Genomic DNA, 18,295 nt, shown 5'->3' with positions numbered 1-18,295 from the left:
TGTACCCTGCCTCACGCTCTGAAAATGGCTGTGTGCCGACATTCCCTATCCAAGCTGATAGAGCTTGAGAGGTGCTACAAAGAGCAATGGGCAAAACTGCCCAAAGATTAGTGCACCAAGCTTGTGACATCATATTCAAGAAGACTTGAGGCTGTAATTGCTGCCAAAGGAGAATCAACAAAGAACTGAGCAAAGGGTGTGAATGCTTATGTACATGTGATTTCTTGTTTTTTTATTTTTAATAAATTTGCAAAAATTTCACTCATCACTCATACTCACTCATCTTCAACCGCTTATCCGGGATCGGGTTGCGGGGGGTACAGCTCTAGCAGGAGACCCCAGACTTCCCTTTCCGGTGCCACACTGACCACATCTGACCGGGGGATCCCGAGGTGTTCCCAGGCCAGTGTGGAGATATAATTTTCCACCTAGTCCTGGGTCTTCCCCGGGGTCTCCTCCCAGATGGACGTGCCTAGAACACCTCCCTAGGGAGGCTCCCAGGAGGCATCCTTACCAGATGCCTGAACCACCTCAGCTGGCTCCTTTCAACACGAAGATGCAGCAGCTCTACTCCGAGCTCCCCACCTGCGTACCTGCGATCTAGTTTTTTCAGTCATGACCCAGCCCTCATGACCATAGGTGGGAGTAGGAATGAAGATTGATCAGTAGATCGAGAGCTTCGCCTTTTGGCTCAGCTCCCTTTTCGTCACAACAGCACGGTAGAGCGAATGCAACACCGCCCCTGCTGCACCGATTCTCCAGCCAATCTGATGCTCCATTGTCCCCTCACTTGTGAACAAGACCCCGAGTGAACACCTTCACTTGGGGCAAGAGGTGCTGATCCTCATCCCGACCGCTTCACACTCAGCTGCGAACCAATCCAGTGAGTGTTGGAGATCACTGGCCAATGAAGCCAACAGGAACACATCATCTGCAAAAAGCAGACCTGAGCCCACCAAACTGGAAACCCTTCTCCCCCCACTATGCCTCAATATCCTGTCCACGAATATCACAAACAGGATTGGTGACAAGGCGCAGCCCTGGCGGAGGCCAACCCCCACCGGAAATGAGTCCAATTTACTGCCAAGCACTCGAACACAGCTCTCGCTTTATGAGTACAGAGATCGGATGGCCCTGAGAAGGGACCCCCTCACGCCATACTCCCACAGCACCTCCCACAGTATCTCTGGGGGTACCCGATCATATGCCTTATCCAAGTCCACAAAACACATGTAGACTGGATGGGCACACTCCCAGGCACCCTCCAGGATCCTTGTGACAGTGAAGAGCTGGTCAGTTGTTCCACCACCAGGGTGGAACCAGCATGGTTCCTCTTCAGTCAGAGGTTCAACTATCAGCCAAACCCTCCTTTCCAGCACCCTGGAGTAGACTTTACCAGGGAGGCTGAGTAGTGTGATGCCTCTGTAATTGGCACACACTCTCTGGCCCCCCTTTTTAAATGTGGGGACCACCACCCCAGTTTGCCACTCCTTAGGCACTGTCCCAGACCTCAACGTAATATTGAAGATACGTCTCATCCAAAATTAATTTTCTCCATTTTCTTATAAGGTTGTATTGTAACATAACAAAATATGGAAACAGTGAAGCGCTGTGAATATTTTCCGGATGCACCATGTAATAAACTCAGTGCTTTTACTCAGACATCAAGATTTTAAGACAAATAAATCATTTAAGCAGTTGTTTGTCTGGCTGGTTGCCATCCAGGACCCAGGGTGGCTCTGTGGTGGTGTGGCACTGGAGCATTTTTAAATTGTATTCAGAATTTCATGTTATGTTTGTGATTTCCAGGCACCGCAGCTTGGCACTCTGATGGGGGTGTACTTGCCGTGCATCCAGAACATTTTTGGCGTGATTCTCTTCCTGCGGATGACCTGGATGGTTGGCATTGGTGGAGTCTTTGGTTCCTTCATAATTGTCTTCATGTGCTGCTCCACAGTGAGTAAATCCTCAGCCAATCCTCCTTCAATAAACTAAATGCATAACATCCTGACTGCTGTGTCTCATACAACATTTACTGTTTGCTTGGAAGTATCTCTCACATGCACCTGGTTCTCAGAAAACAAATGTGACACAGAAATATGTTAAATTCAACAGAGAAAACCATATCATACCATTCTGTTATCTCACATACTGTAATAAGTAGAGTACGTGATTATACTGCAATCTGTCAGATTATAATTTGCTCTGCACAGATGGTGAAGGTGACATTTTAAATCCTAGCACTGGGCCGGCTACCAATAAAAGAAATGCCCCACTTTGGTTCTTATTTTAACTGCATGCAATATTTTGAGCAGTTATTTTGAATAATACAAAATGCCAGCACTGTCATCATGTCAAAGTTTATAGTCCATGAGTCCAATGACAATTTCCACAAGACACGACATTTAAATATAACACAATGCTAAAATACCCTCAGACGTATGATGAGCATTGTCTTCTTTACAATTTGTAGTTGTTTAATTGGTATCCCAGTTTATATATATATATAAATATATAAATATATAAATGTACAGTATAATATTTGGCGTCTGGACGAGCTGTGCACAGCACAGAATTCTGGCGGGATCTGTCCTGCCCTGGCACCTTGTGGATCCAGTTAAATCCTGTGTGGTGCCGCTGGTCGGCTCTGAGGACCGTTGGCCCGGCTATCCACGTCTTCGCCAGATCGATGTGCGTCAGTGGCATTCTTGGAACCTGGGCTTGCTTCGCCGGATACTGAACAGTCAGACTGTCATCCCCACTGAGGTCCTTACCCTAGGTCTCCTGAACCTGAACCATCAAATCACTGTCCTTGAAATCTTTGTTGATTAATGATCTAATCATGGATCATCATTTAGATATGATTGGCTTATATGAAACCTGGCTCAAACCCACAACTCTCCTTCCTCTGAATGAGGCCTGTCCACCAGCGTAGACATTTAGTCACGTGTCTCGTAGTGTGAAGCAAGGTGGGGGTGTGGCGTTTCTTTATAAATCAAAGTTTTCTTTATTAGGTGTTGGGGTCACAAATATAATTTGTTGGAGCATCTGACTCTCCGTTATCCCCATGATGCTAAGTACTGTCAGGGTCATAAAACTGGAGCTCAGATTATTGGTGACTTTAACATTCATATAAATAAGCCCTCTGATCCCCTTAGCAAATCCTTTATGCAAATTGTGGATTCATTAGGATTCCAGCAATGCATTCAGGACCCGACACATATTAGTGGAAATACCCTGGATATGGTTCTTGCACGTGGGTTTGCTGTCACAAATATCGACATCTTGCCTCTCGCATCTATAGTCTCAGACCACTCACTTATCAGGTTTACATTTACGCTGCCGCGTTTAGTGGAACAATAACCTCGTCTACTACTGTGGTGTCATATTAAACCCTCAACTATGACTGAACTTGAGGCTAGACTACCTGATATTTTAGCTTCGAGTCTGGAGAATGCTAAATCAGTAGACAGTCTTGCGTATAGTCTAAATTTAGCGCTTAAAACTACACTTAATAAGATTGCGCCCCCTCTTTTGGGGCCACGCCCTCCCAAGGCACAGTCACCTTGGTTCAATGGTTACTTGCGTGATCTCAGGCAGAAGGCTAGAGGTTTGGAACAGAAATGGCATAGTTCCAAATTAGAGGCGTTCCGCCTTGTGTGGCAGGATGCTATTTTAGATTATAGGCATGCACTACTGGCCACAAAGCGGGCCTATTACTCTGATTTGATCAGTAAAAACAAACATACAAAAAGTTCTTGTTCTTGTTTCTTCAAAGTTCTTGTTTGACACGGTAGCATTTCTTATTCACGGGCAGCCACCTGTTAGTCATTCTCCCTTTTCAGCATAGGATTTCTTGGATTATTTCGAGAAGAATATAGAAGATATTAGGCTGCGCATATCTCAGCACGCCTCGGCCCAGCCATTAAAACAGGTAAAAATCATAAAGATTCCAAAAATGTATAATTTGGACTATCTATGACTGAATGTTATGGAGTTATGGGCAGCACAGTATCTTGGTGGGTAGCACTGTTACCTCACAGCAAGAAGGTCATGGGTTCCATTCCCACCTGTGGCCTTTCTGTGTGGAGTCTGCATGTTCTCCCCTTGTTTGCATGGGTTTCCTCTGGGGTAACTAGGTTAGGTGAATTGGAAACTTTGTAATTGGCCACGTCCCTCTTGCAAAAGAGGTCTTGATCTCAATGGGACTAAAGTAAGTCCCTTCGGCTGCTCCCTTGTTTGCACTCGGGGTCGCCACAGCAAATCCAAGGTGGATCTGCATGTTGATTTGGCACAGGTTTTACGCCGGATGCCCTTCCTGACGCAACTCCACATTACATGGAGAAATGTGACAGGGGTGGGATTTGAACCCAGAACCTTCCGAACTGAAACCAAGCGCATTAACCACTTGGCCACCACCCCTGCTTGATCTCAATGGGACTAACCTGGTGAAATAAAGGTTAAATAAAACAAAAACAACAACAAAAACTATGATGGTCATTTTCAGTTTGTACAGGAGTCAAAAATTAAAGTCGCTCCACTTGTGGTAAAACGTGATAAAATTATTGGTTGAGCTAATACGGATTTAAACAGGAACAGTTTACATCATATGTTAAATGGAAAATGGACTGCATTTATATAGCACTTTTCCATCTGTATCAGACGCTCAAAGCGCTTTACAAATAATGCCTCACATTCACCCCGATGTCAGGGTGCTGCCATACAAGGCGCTCACTACACACCAGGAGCAATAGGGGATTAAGGACCTTGCCCAAGGGCCCTTAGTGATTTTCCAGTCAGGCTGGGATTTGAATCAAGGATCGTCTAATCTCAAGTCCAATGCTTTAACAACTAGACCATCACCTCCACGTGTTACGCTTAGTATGTCATATGTCGTAGAATCAAATGGATGTCAACTTTGTTTGACTTTTATTTTGGAGACCAAGCATTCAACACAATCAAAACTATTACATTTATCAATCCTATTAGCTCAACAAATAATTTGCACCGATTTTAAGTCCCGTGCTTGTCCCTTGAATTAACTTAAAATGTAATGAAATGAAAATGTGAAACGCTCACAGAGCTTTTTGGCTGCAGTACAGCTGCCAGCAACAGCAGCAGTAATGCGTTAGAAGATGATGTTATCCAAAGGACTAAATCACCAACCAACATTGGTTGGTGATTTAGACAAGAACTCTTTGTCACTGTGGATGGAACACTTGACTATGCTGGAGTTAATCCGTGCCCCTTGGCCTATTAGAGCAGTGCTAGTTGTCTCCATGGTGCATCAGCTCAATGTCTTTGTGTGGGTTTTGTTTACAAAGTTTAAGATGTGGTTTTAAGATACCTGAGGATTAGTATTAACTTGGACTCGGGACTTGGCGGCTCCAGTATTCTCCAGATTTGGTGGCGGAGGAAATCGTGTGGTTCCGATTCATCTCAGGACAGACGTCTTCTATCCTCGAGCCTGCCCACACGTCACCCTTGTGATTGACTGTCTGCAAAATTTCACAGTCCTCTGTGTTGTGGTTGTGCTCATTCACAACAGTAAAGTGTTCATATTCGACTCTTTCATTGTCCGTTCATTTACGCCCCCTGTTGTGGGTCCGTGTCACTACACTTTCACAACACTAGTATTTATATTGTGTATTTGTATTTATATTTATATTTGCAAACTGCTTTTCTTTTTTCACTTTTCTTACCCTGTGTCCTGCTTACAATGCTGCTGGAACCTCAGTTTCCCTGAGGGAGTCTTCCCAAGGGATCAGTAAAGTTCTATCTGTCTAATCTAATCTAATCTACCCTTTTATGATCATTACAATGTCAAGAAGACTACAACAAATCCACTGACTCACACAAAATCAATTTCATGATGACATTATTGGTTTATTTTTAATCTGAAGTTGCTCTGATGTCCACTCGATTTACTTTGGACTTTTCAATTTGGTCCAAGTGTGACCAAAGCTGCTGCAGCCCACAGCCCAGACCAAACAACAAATTTTTTGATGCAACTGTTAATGGGATTATCTGTAATTTTCAACATCTTTTCTGATAGCAGCAAAACAGCGTTTGCTCAACAAGATGACTGATTTGGCAAAGTGGAAGTAGTATTTGGTGTCACATGTGCTGTTATTGTTGCCATTAGTAACACCATTATGCAACTAATAGTGGTGACAAAATCAACTGAACTAAGGCTGCAGACTACATCAGATGCATGCCTGTCTACAAACCAGTCAGTTACAGGTCCTAAGGCTACTGTAGCTCCTGTAGTGTTCTTGCATAACTGGAATGTGAAACCAAGCCAAAATAAACTCAGGTCAAATCTGGGAGCATGTGCCAATGCCACACGTGACCACATGTGAAACACCACTTTCCCCAGGTCCCCAAAATTAGCCATCTATCTGCAGCAGCCCTGGGCTTTTCCAGTTACTGTGGATCATGACCAGGGAAGTTCATCACATGGCCAAATTTTCATAGCTGACATACTCCTGAAGTAGCCATTTGTTTCACACAAAGTCATTCCAGTACTACTGAAGGATTCTCTGAAGAGACCTAGTTGTCACTGGACTGGTTCACATCCAAGTCTTGCAACCATATAGTAGGACAGGGAGCACCAGGGCCCTAAAGAATTGGACCTTTGTAAAGAAATAGGATTTACTAAATACCTCTGTCCAGTGACATCATAATCCATAAGCTCTTCCCAGGCATCTCTCAAGCTCAAAGCCTGACGATTCAAATATATGAATGTTACTGCTAAATAAAGAGAATTTTTAACCCCAGTACTTCCACCACACACAAATACAGTTCTGTTGGTCAAGTCCAGAAAGTCACTGAAGGCCTGGACATATGTCTTGATCCAGAGCAATCACAAACGCAGATAGTCTAATTTCTCACGCAACCTCTCAAGTGCTGCAGTTGTCAATGATTCCACAAAGATCACAGCATTGTTCATAAAGTCAAAGTCAGTAAATTGTTCCAAGCTAACAAAACCACTGTTCCCCACAATCCTACCAAAAACCCAGTTAATGCAAGTAGAGAACAGAATAGAAGCCAGAACACATTCCTGAGGAACGCCAGTAGTCACTGAGAAAAAGTCAGTGTTTTTTTTTTTTCCTGTTTCAGACTCACAGCACCGTACTCATAGGACTGGTGGGGTGGGGGCAGCTGTGCTGGGGCTCCTGCAGATTTTGAAGATGTACCAGAGATCAGGCCGGGCGCATTGATAGCTTTGTGAAAATCAACACAGACTGCAAAGAAGCACTACAGATATTAATACTGTGCTCTACTTGCAGAGTTAGGATACTGTCAATGGTTGAGTTCTTGGGAGTGAAGTCAGACTGCTCTGATCGATGAACCTGCTGCCCCACACACACACACAAACACACAGATACACACAGACACTAGGTCATTTCAGATCAGCTCCAGGAGCATGTAGTGATGCCTCACGTTGCCACATCCACTACACTAAAGAACCACATTGGATGACAGTCACCCAGGCAAGCAACCAGACCAAACACCCCCCCCACCCCAAAGAAAAAATTCCTTGACGTTGAAAACATACGGCCTGCAGTGCCTATTGTTTCACACTTGAGTAGTCTTCTGTGCTCTGTCCCATTAAGACTTCACTGATGGCCGTATGTACCTGTAATTTGGCTTGAAACAACGTGTGCACCTGCTGCCTTTCACTCTCCCCAATACCTACTCTGTTGTCTCCTAATTTTTTTAGACGATGCTCACAGCGATATCCATGAGTGCTATTGCAACAAATGGAGTGGTACCAGGTGAGTGGATATTGGAAAGTATTTGTGTGTCTGTGTTTGACAGAATGTCCACTCAATTTTTTGCATGTGATTCATAGCTGGAGGTTCATATTACATGATCTCTCGCTCCTTGGGACCCGAGTTCGGTGGAACTGTGGGAATCTGCTTTTACTTGGGAACCACTTTTGCGGGAGCTATGTACATTCTGGGCTGCATTGAAATACTAGTGGTAAGAAACCAGAATTATAATATAACATGCTTTAGTTTTTGTTTGTTTGTTAGTTTCTTTTTAATCGTTACATCTTGATGATATTGTAAAAATCTCAACAATTTCTCCTCCACCAGGCAAAACAAATATGAATTCAAGATTTGTTATCGCGTGGATTTGAAAATATTGACATACAATTCATAGAATAGCACAATTTTAATGAGATCAAATTAAAAGAAAAAAATCTTGATTACTTTTGTAAAATTATAATCTTTAATATCAAAGTAAAAGAAAATCTCTACAATGTCATCAAAGTTAATTTTACAAAACTGGGGCATACTCTTTCCATTTTTTAAGTGAGTGTACTCAGTTAAAGAAATCACTATTTAAAGTTTGACATTTGTATTTAATTTACTCCTATTCATTTGTTTTCACATTAAAATTAAGGATCATGGCTGTGATTCCCCTTCCCCCCATTTTTTTAAAGTAGGTTTTAAACACAGTCCATTGTTTAAAAAAAGAGAGAGAAAGAAAGTGCAATCTTGACAAGGTCTTATAAAAGAAAAATATTTCTTGTCATAATGAGAAGAATGTAGTTGTGTAATTGGGACATATTTCTTATGACAACACTGCAGAAATGGTTGAATTGAGTCATCTTTGTAGGGCCAAAAAGAGAAGATGAGTTCCAAATGTTTTCATCTTTATCATAATTCCAAAACCCAAAAAAATAAAAGTGTTGCAATTTTGTTTGTTTGTTTGTTTTTTCTCAGAAACATTTTGATTTATATTTTAAAGAATGTCATTTGCAGCAGACAACAGAATTCAGTGCAAACTGAATTATTCTTTTGACATGATAGTGTGAAACTTTTGTCCCTTACAGAGGACAAAAATGCATTGTTGGGTTTCAAGACAATAATGAACTACAATTTGTATTATTGTTTTCAAAATCCTCTTGCTGCTCTGTTTGTCCATCCTTCAGATTTATATTGTGCCTCAGGCAGCTATCTTCAAGTTGGAGGGCCTGGAGGGCTCAGAGGCGGAGTTGGCTCTCCTCAACAACATGCGGGTGTATGGCACCATCGTCCTGTGCTTCATGGCCCTGGTAGTTTTTGTGGGTGTGAAATATGTCAATAAGTTGGCACTGGTCTTCCTGGCTTGTGTCATCTTATCTATCCTGGCTGTTTATGTTGGAGTCATAAAAACTGCCATCGAGCCTCCTGTCTTCCCGTAAGCAACTCCATCATTCACTGATAAACATCTCTTTTGCTTGTTACTCATTGTTATAGTTCAACATTGACACTTTTAGTGGCTTTCCTTACAGTGTCTGCCTTCTGGGAAATCGAACCCTTGTATCGAAAGGGTATGATGTCTGTGCAAAAGTCATCGAAATTGACAATGATACCGTTACCACCAAACTGTGGACGACCTTCTGCGATTCTGAGTCTCTCAATGCCACTTGTGATGAATACTTCACCAACAACAATGTTACAGAGATACAGGGCATCCCAGGGATCACGAGCGGCATCCTGGCAAGTAAGAGGCACCTTATCAACGCAGGCGCTATAGTAACGATCTATAGCATAGTTTTTGGGAATAACCTGAGAAATGTAGCAGTCGTCGCCTTTTAGAGCCGGGCATGCTGGAACACTGCATTGTTGTTTAGATGGCAGATTCAAGTGAGATTTTCTGAGGAGGAAGCTGATCTGTGCACAAAGCATTAAAGCACGAGAGTGGAACATTTAAGGCTACTAAAGCTCCCTGAGATGAAGTAGTGAATCAGTAATTTTTTTTATTAATTTATAACTGTTTACTTTTATTTTGCTTTAAATATTTGTTTTTAACTCAGTTTCATTGTATTTTGATGCTTGTGTGCCTATCCCTGTGTGTGCAAGCAGGTTATACGCGAATCATGAGCCCACCTATGGCATATCTGAACTCTGGGTTTAACTTTTGACCAGGATTTTGGTGGTCCATGGTGCAATCACTTTCTGCTGCCCCACAACAGCAATGCACTACCGTTGGCTCACCACACCTCATTTTAAGTCTAACATCCCTATGCACAAAGATAACGATGTCGATTTCCTAAAAATCATGTTGGCATTGGGCATACACTGCTTTGTGATAGTGTAAAATTGGATCTGATGTTTTGTCACTCAGTGGTCTCCAGCGTTATCTTCTATGCTGTAGTGCACTGGAAGAACAGGCTGAAGGCAGCTGACATGAACAGACTAAACAAGCTCATCAGAAGAGCTGGCTCTGTCCTGGAGGCTGAGCTGGAGTCTGTGGTGGAGGTGTCAGAGAGGAGGATGCTGAGGAAACTGCTCAGCATCCTGGACAACACCTCCCACCCCCCCACCCCCGTATGCCACACTGACGTCCTATCGGAACACCTTCAGCCATAGACTGAAATCACCAAGGTGCACCACAGAACGCCACAGGAGGTCTTTCCTACCTGTGGCAATCAGAATGTATAATTCCTCCCCCTTCTGCAGGATGAATGCATAATGAACAGTTATTCAGAGTTAAGTGCAATATTGCTGAACATCTTGTGCAAATGTCTTCCAGTCATTTTCCATAAATTTGTTGTACTTATTGTAAAAAAAAAGAAAAAAAAAAGCATTGTTTACTGTTTCTGCACTCTGGCAAAATAATTTCCTTCAGGATAAATAAACTTAATATCTTATCTTATCTAAAAATACTTTGTTCTTCTATCCATCCATCCACCTGATCCACTCATTCATCCATCCATGTCCACCATGCTTCCAGGTCTAGCGTACACACTTCTACCACATCATTCACATCATGGCGGCTTCTCCTGTCTCTCCCGCACTTTTCTGCTCTGGGTGTGAAATGTTTAGTTATTCCTCGGCCTCCTTTAGCAGTAACGGTACTTGTAATAAGTGTAGCTTATTCGTAGCTTTGGAGGCCAGGCTGGGCGAATTGGAGACTCGGCTCCGCACCATGGAAAATTCTACAGCTAGCCAGGCCCCTGTAGTCGGTGCGGACCAAGGTAGCTTAGCCGCCGTTAGTTACCCCCTGGCAGATCCCGAGCAGCCGGGAAAGCAGGCTGACTGGGTGACTGTGAGGAGGAAGCGTAGCCCTAAACAGAAGCCCCGTGTACACCGCCAACCCGTTCACATCTCTAACCGTTTTTCCCCACTCGACGACACACCCGCCGAGTATCAAACTCTGGTTATTGGCGACTCTGTTTTGCGAAATGTGAAGTTAGCGACACCAGCAACCATAGTTAATTGTCTTCCGGGGGCCAGAGCAGGCAACATTGAAGGAAATTTGAAACTGCTGGCTAAGGCTAAGTGTAAATTTGGTAAGATTGTAATTCACGTCGGCAGTAATGACACCCGGTTACGCCAATCGGAGGTCACTAAAATTAACATTAAATCGGTGTGTAACTTTGCAAAAACAATGTCGGACTCTGTAGTTTTCTCTGGGCCCCTCCCCAATCAGACCGGGAGTGACATGTTTAGCCGCATGTTCTCCTTGAATTGCTGGCTGTCTGAGTGGTGTCCAAAAAATGAGGTGGGCTTCATAGATAATTGGCAAAGCTTCTGGGGAAAACCTGGTCTTGTTAGGAGAGACGGCATCCATCCCACTTTGGATGGAGCAGCTCTCATTTCTAGAAATCTGGCCAATTTTCTTAAATCCTCCAAACCGTGACTATCCAGGGTTGGGACCAGGAAGCAGAGTTGTAGTCTTACACACCTCTCTGCAGCTTCTCTCCCCCTGCCATCCCCTCATTACCCCATCCCCGTAGAGACGGTGCCTGCTCCCAGACTACCAATAACCAGCAAAAATCTATTTAAGCATAAAAATTCAAAAAGAAAAAATAATATAGCACCTTCAACTGCACCACAGACTAAAACAGTTAAATGTGGTCTATTAAACATTAGGTCTCTCTCTTCTAAGTCCCTGTTGGTAAATGATATAATAATTTATCAACATATTGATTTATTCTGCCTTACAGAAACCTGGTTACAGCAGGATGAATATGTTAGTTTAAATGAGTCAACACCCCCGAGTCACACTAACTGTCAGAATGCTCGTAGCACGGGTCGGGGCGGAGGATTAGCAGCAATCTTCCATTCCAGCTTATTAATTAATCAAAAACCCAGACAGAGCTTTAATTCATTTGAAAGCTTGACTCTTAGTCTTGTCCATCCAAATTGGAAGTCCCAAAAACCAGTTTTATTTGTTATTATCTATCATCCACCTGGTCGTTACTGTGAGTTTCTCTGTGAATTTTCAGACCTTTTGTCTGACTTAGTGCTTAGCTCAGATAAGATTATTATAGTGGGCGATTTTAACATCCACACAGATGCTGAGAATGACAGCCTCAACACTGCATTTAATCTATTATTAGACTCTATTGGCTTTGCTCAAAAAGTAAATGAGTCCACCCACCACTTTAATCATATCTTAGATCTTGTTCTGACTTATGGTATGGAAATAGAAGACTTAACAGTATTCCCTGAAAACTTCCTTCTGTCTGATCATTTCTTAATAACATTTACATTTACTATGATGGACTACCCAGCAGTGGGGAATAAGTTTCATTACACTAGAAGTCTTTCAGAAAGCGCTGTAACTAGGTTTAAGGATATGATTCCTTCTTTATGTTCTCTAATGCCATATACCAACACAGTGCAGAGTAGCTACCTAAACTCTGTAAGTGAGATAGAGTATTTCGTCAATAGTTTTACATCCTCATTGAAGACAACTTTGGATGCTGTAGCTCCTCTAAAAAAGAGAGCTTTAAATCAGAAGTGCCTGACTCCGTGGTATAACTCACAAACTCGTAGCTTAAAGCAGATAACCCGTAAGTTGGAGAGGAAATGGCATCTCACTAATTTAGAAGATCTTCACTTAGCCTGGAAAAAGAGTCTGTTGCTCTATAAAAAAAGCCCTCCGTAAAGCTAGGACATCTTTCTACTCATCACTAATTGAAGAAAATAAGAACAACCCCAGGTTTCTTTTCAGCACTGTAGCCAGGCTGACAAAGAGTCAGAGCTCTATTGAGCTGAGTATTCCATTAACTTTAACTAGTAATGACTTCATGACTTTCTTTGCTAACAAAATTTTAACTATTAGAGAAAAAATTACTCATAACCATCCCAAAGACGTACCGTTATCTTTGGCTGCTTTCAGTGATGCCGGTATTTGGTTAGACTCTTTCTCTCCGATTGTTCTGTCTGAGTTATTTTCATTAGTTACTTCATCCAAACCATCAACATGTTTATTAGACCCCATTCCTACCAGGCTGCTCAAGGACGCCCTACCATTATTTAATGCTTCGATCTTAAATATGATCAATCTATCTTTGTTAGTTGGCTATGTACCACAGGCTTTTAAGGTGGCAGTAATTAAACCATTACTTAAAAAGCCATCACTTGACCCAGCTATCTTAGCTAATTATAGGCCAATCTCCAACCTTCCTTTTCTCTCAAAAATTCTTGAAAGGGTAGTTATAAAACAGCTAACTGATCATCTGCAGAGGAATGGTCTATTTGAAGAGTTTCTGTTGGGAAAGTGTGAGTACACGGACCCACAACAGGGGGCGCAAATGAACGGACAATGGAATAGGTCAAATAACAACACTTTACTGTTGCGAACGTGCACAACAAACACAACAGATCACACAATAGATCAAAGGTCAAATTACAAGGTGTCGTGTGGGCAGGCTCGAGGATAGAAGACGCCTGTCCAAAGCAGAACCGGAACCACACGATTTCCTCCACCACCAGACCCCGGGAATACTGGAGCCGCCAAGTCCCGAACTCCCAGGTGGCCACTGCCTCCGCGTGTCGGACCTGGTACTGCTGGCGAGGAACAAAAACACAGTTAAACGTGGGTGCGTCTGCACCCAGCAATCTGCACGGCAGGGAAGCTACCTCCACCTCTCGTTGGAGAAAAAGTCTGTTATCACTCACAAAATCACAAAAAAAAGGCTTTCTATCAAGCAGTCAGGCTGAGGATATTACCTTTCAGGTAGAACGATATCTCGGCAATGAGGTGGAGATGCCGTCTTGCTGATATACCACTGTAGATCTGATGATTGATGACAGCTGTCGTCGGTGATAAGCGACAGCTGTCACCCTGGCTGCTCCTGTGAGGCGGCAGCGCCCTCTGGTGCCTGGAGCCCGCACTCCAGGCAGGACGCCCTCTGGTGGTGGTGGGCCAGCAGTACCTCCTCTTCAGCGGCCCACACAACAGTTTCAGTCAGGTTTTAGAATTCATCATAGTACAGAAACAGCATTAGTGAAGGTTACAAATGATCTTCTTATGGCCTCGGACAGTGGACTCATCTCTGTGCTTGTTCTGTTAGACCTCAGTGCTGCTTTTGATACTGTTGACCATAAAATTTTATTACAGAGATTAGAGCATGCCATAGGTATTAAAGGCACTGCGCTGCGGTGGTTTGAATCATATTTGTCTAATAGATTACAATTTGTTCATGTAAATGGGGAATCTTCTTCACAGACTAAAGTTAATTATGGAGTTCCACAAGGTTCTGTGCTAGGACCAATTTTATTCACTTTATACATGCTTCCCTTAGGCAGTATTATTAGACGGTATTGCTTAAATTTTCATTGTTACGCAGATGATACCCAGCTTTATCTATCATGAAGCCAGAGGACACACACCAATTAGCTAAACTGCAGGATTGTCTTACAGATATAAAGACATGGATGACCTCTAATTTCCTGCTTTTAAACTCAGATAAAACTGAAGTTATTGTACTTGGCCCCACAAATCTTAGAAACATGGTGTCTAACCAGATCCTTACTCTGGATGGCATTACCCTGACCTCTAGTAATACTGTGAGAAATCTTGGAGTCATTTTTGATCAGGATATGTCATTCAAAGCGCATATTAAACAAATATGTAGGACTGCTTTTTTGCGTTTACGCAATATCTCTAAAATCAGAAAGGTCTTGTCTCAGAGTGATGCTGAAAAACTAATTCATGCATTTATTTCCTCTAGGCTGGACTATTGTAATTCATTATTATCAGGTTGTCCTAAAAGTTCCCTAAAAAGCCTTCAGTTAATTCAAAATGCTGCAGCTAGAGTACTGACGGGGACTAGAAGGAGAGAGCATATCTCACCCATATTGGCCTCTCTTCATTGGCTTCCTGTTAATTCTAGAATAGAATTTAAAATTCTTCTTCTTACTTATAAGGTTTTGAATAATCAGGGCCCATCTTATCGTAGGGACCTCGTAGTACCATATCACCCCAATAGAGCGCTTCGCTCTCAGACTGCAGGCTTACTTGTAGTTCCTAGGGTTTGTAAGAGTAGAATGGGAGGCAGAGCCTTCAGCTTTCAGGCTCCTCTCCTGTGGAACCAGCTCCCAATTCAGATCAGGGAGACAGACACCCTCTCTACTTTTAAGATTAGGCTTAAAACTTTCCTTTTTGCTAAAGCTTATAGTTAGGGCTGGATCAGGTGACCCTGAACCATCCCTTAGTTATGCTGCTATAGACGTAGACTGCTGGGGGGTTCCCATGATGCACTGTTTCTTTCTCTTTTTGCTCTGTATGCACCACTCTGCATTTAATCATTAGTGATCGATCTCTGCTCCCCTCCACAGCATGTCTTTTTCCTGGTTCTCTCCCTCAGCCCCAACCAGTCCCAGCAGAAGACTGCCCCTCCCTGAGCCTGGTTCTGCTGGAGGTTTCTTCCTGTTAAAAGGGAGTTTTTCCTTCCCACTGTAGCCAAGTGCTTGCTCACAGGGGGTCGTTTTGACCCTTGGGGTTTTACATAATTATTGTATGGCCTTGCCTTACAATATAAAGCGCCTTGGGGCAACTGTTTGTTGTGATTTGGCGCTATATAAAAAAATTGATTGATTGATGTCCTGCAGCTCATTCTGAGAAATCGGGATTTTCCATCTTTATATGTGATGTTTGATCTCTAGCTTCCTCTTCGGTCTGTCTTGTGCTCAGGTTTGCCAACATCTGGTCTCTTTCACTGTTGCTGTCTTTTAGAGAACCTGTTTGGTAACTACCTTGACAAAGGAATGATCCTGGAGGAGCGTGGAGTTCCATCTGTCGCAGAACCAGACAGTCCCACTGCAAGTTCCAACCGATATGTCCTGGTTGACATCACCAGTTTCTTCACCCTACTAGTGGGGATATACTTCCCATCAGTCACAGGTTAGGACCAGGTCAAATTAAAAGAAATTAAAATGATGAAAGAAGTCATTTGTCAGTCTATATGATGATAAGACAATGGCTTAACTTAAATCAAATCTGTAGACATTAGCCATATTTTATAGTGTTTTATTGTATTGTGATATTGCTACTATCATGTGTTGTTTATGATTGTGTAAGTGTCCTTTTATGTTCTAGGGACCAGGTCTGCGAATTAGCTATTAGCTATATGACCTATGAACATAGCATCAGTTATTGTAGCAATGCTTTTTGTTCTGTCCCTATCAAATAAACAGAGAAAAAAAAAATTATGAAAGAAGTCATTTGTCAGTCTATATGATGATTGTTATTGCCTTTATCACTAATCAGGACTAGATTAACAGCCATTCAAACTGAGTACATAACCAACATTAAATTGTCCCAAGACAAGGTTGCCAAAGGTTGAAGAAAAAGTAACAAATAAATAAATAGTAGTAATAAATAGTAATAGTTGTTGGATGTAGGGTAAGGGTAGCATTGTGGTGGTTATTGTGGTTCCTGAGAATAAAAGTGTCAACCAGTGGGGGATATGAATCTTGTTGTAACAGTACTAGGCTAGGTGGACATGGTTCAACAGCACAATTCACAGAAGGTAAAAGTGACCGTTACCTTCACCATGAAACATGAAGGTAAATTTACTGAGAGGTTGTTGGGTGGTACAGATGGTAGGAGTTAACATTTAAGGTAACTAGAGTTCTTGGCATGCTTCTGTTTATGCTCAGGAGGGAAAACTCTAATGCTCAAGTGGCAGGGATTTAGCTGGATGTCCGAGGCACAACTTGAGTCTGGTGTATATCTTCACAAAGGTCCAGGTGCAGGTGACAGGTTAGTTAAAATAGTGGTGATCAATTTGTTGAGGCAGGCCGATGTATGATCTCAAACTCTCAGGCTGACTGAGTTCCAGGGGCTAAGGCTGAAATGGTGGTCAGAAACAGACAGAGGTCAGGCAACAGGCAGGCAGACGAGAACACAAGGGCTGAGGCAGAAGGGCAGGTCCAGAGCAGGCAGAGGTCCAATAACAGGAAGATAAACACAGTGAACAAATGATGGGTAGCTTGACTCATGATGTGACAAGACGATCTGGCAATGAAAGTGAGCCAAGACCTTGCTTAAATGCTTGATTTAATCCAGGTTAATTAGCCATAAGCAAATAGAATTAAGAGGAAGGAACTGGGGAGAAGGCTGGGAGAGAGTCGACATAACACTGTTCCAGACATAATTCTGTTTGGTTTTTCTAAAACTCGTTTTCAACAAGGAACAGTCAAAGTAGGAATGTTGGAGTCATTTCCTCACACCGCTCTGACAGGTATCATGGCTGGATCAAACCGCTCTGGAGACCTACGTGATGCTCAGAAGTCGATTCCCATTGGCACTATTGCAGCCATCACCACCACATCCACCGTGTGTATCCTTCACTCAGCCATGACTGTTCAAAAGAAGTGACATTTTCAAAGTGCTGGCACATACAGTATTTTATCAAGACTTTTTTCTTAACAGTTTTTGTTGTTATTGTTTCTCTCAGACATGTCCTGTGTTGTGCTGTTTGGTGCCTGTATAGAAGGAGTTGTCCTAAGGGACAAGTGAGTCTTGGGATTTCAAAAGTCAAAAGTGACACTTTTTCATTTTATCCAGGATAATTTTATAGCCAAGCCAAGTCAACTGTTGCAGTAGAGTGTCCACCATCACAATGGGAACACTTAATAGATTTAAAGTATCTACTGGACCATCAGCGTGTTATTACAGCCCTACAGAATCTGTCTTCACATTTCCCCTCAGGTTTGGTGAGGGGGTCAATGGTAATTTGGTGATTGGTACACTGGCATGGCCATCGCCATGGGTCATTGTGTTTGGTTCCTTCTTCTCCACTTGCGGGGCGGGGCTTCAAAGTCTGACTGGTGCTCCACGTCTCCTACAAGCCATCTCTCGGGACGGCATCATTCCATTTCTTAGAGTGAGTGACACATGTAGGATCATTCTTTACAATGAATACAGAAAGAGCTGCAGAAATGTCTCCATAGTGGCTTTTGTCCCATTGTCCATTTGTAGTTGTGTGTTTACTTGAATAACATTAATCAATGGATGGCACCATCTTCATTACAACTAACTGTAATCTTTATTA

At 42.7% G+C, this 18,295-nt stretch overlaps 1 protein-coding gene across 1 annotated transcript in view; it reads left to right on the top strand.

The window, feature by feature from the left end:
• The window catches only part of slc12a5b (solute carrier family 12 member 5b), a 93,759-nt gene that overhangs the window by 56,252 nt on the left and 19,212 nt on the right, over nucleotides 1-18,295 (top strand). Inside the window, exons 5-13 of the mRNA XM_034172700.1 lie at nucleotides 1,810-1,956; nucleotides 7,727-7,781; nucleotides 7,859-7,989; nucleotides 8,948-9,195; nucleotides 9,290-9,501; nucleotides 15,973-16,140; nucleotides 17,483-17,581; nucleotides 17,699-17,756; nucleotides 17,953-18,127. Of these exons, the coding sequence (XP_034028591.1) occupies nucleotides 1,810-1,956; nucleotides 7,727-7,781; nucleotides 7,859-7,989; nucleotides 8,948-9,195; nucleotides 9,290-9,501; nucleotides 15,973-16,140; nucleotides 17,483-17,581; nucleotides 17,699-17,756; nucleotides 17,953-18,127 (1,293 nt within the window). The remainder of the gene's footprint in view (nucleotides 1-1,809; nucleotides 1,957-7,726; nucleotides 7,782-7,858; nucleotides 7,990-8,947; nucleotides 9,196-9,289; nucleotides 9,502-15,972; nucleotides 16,141-17,482; nucleotides 17,582-17,698; nucleotides 17,757-17,952; nucleotides 18,128-18,295) is intronic.

The sequence above is a fragment of the Thalassophryne amazonica genome, chromosome 6 (genome assembly GCF_902500255.1).
Source record: "Thalassophryne amazonica chromosome 6, fThaAma1.1, whole genome shotgun sequence".
NCBI lineage: Eukaryota > Metazoa > Chordata > Actinopteri > Batrachoidiformes > Batrachoididae > Thalassophryne > Thalassophryne amazonica.
This window is presented reverse-complemented; position numbering and strand designations above follow the sequence as displayed.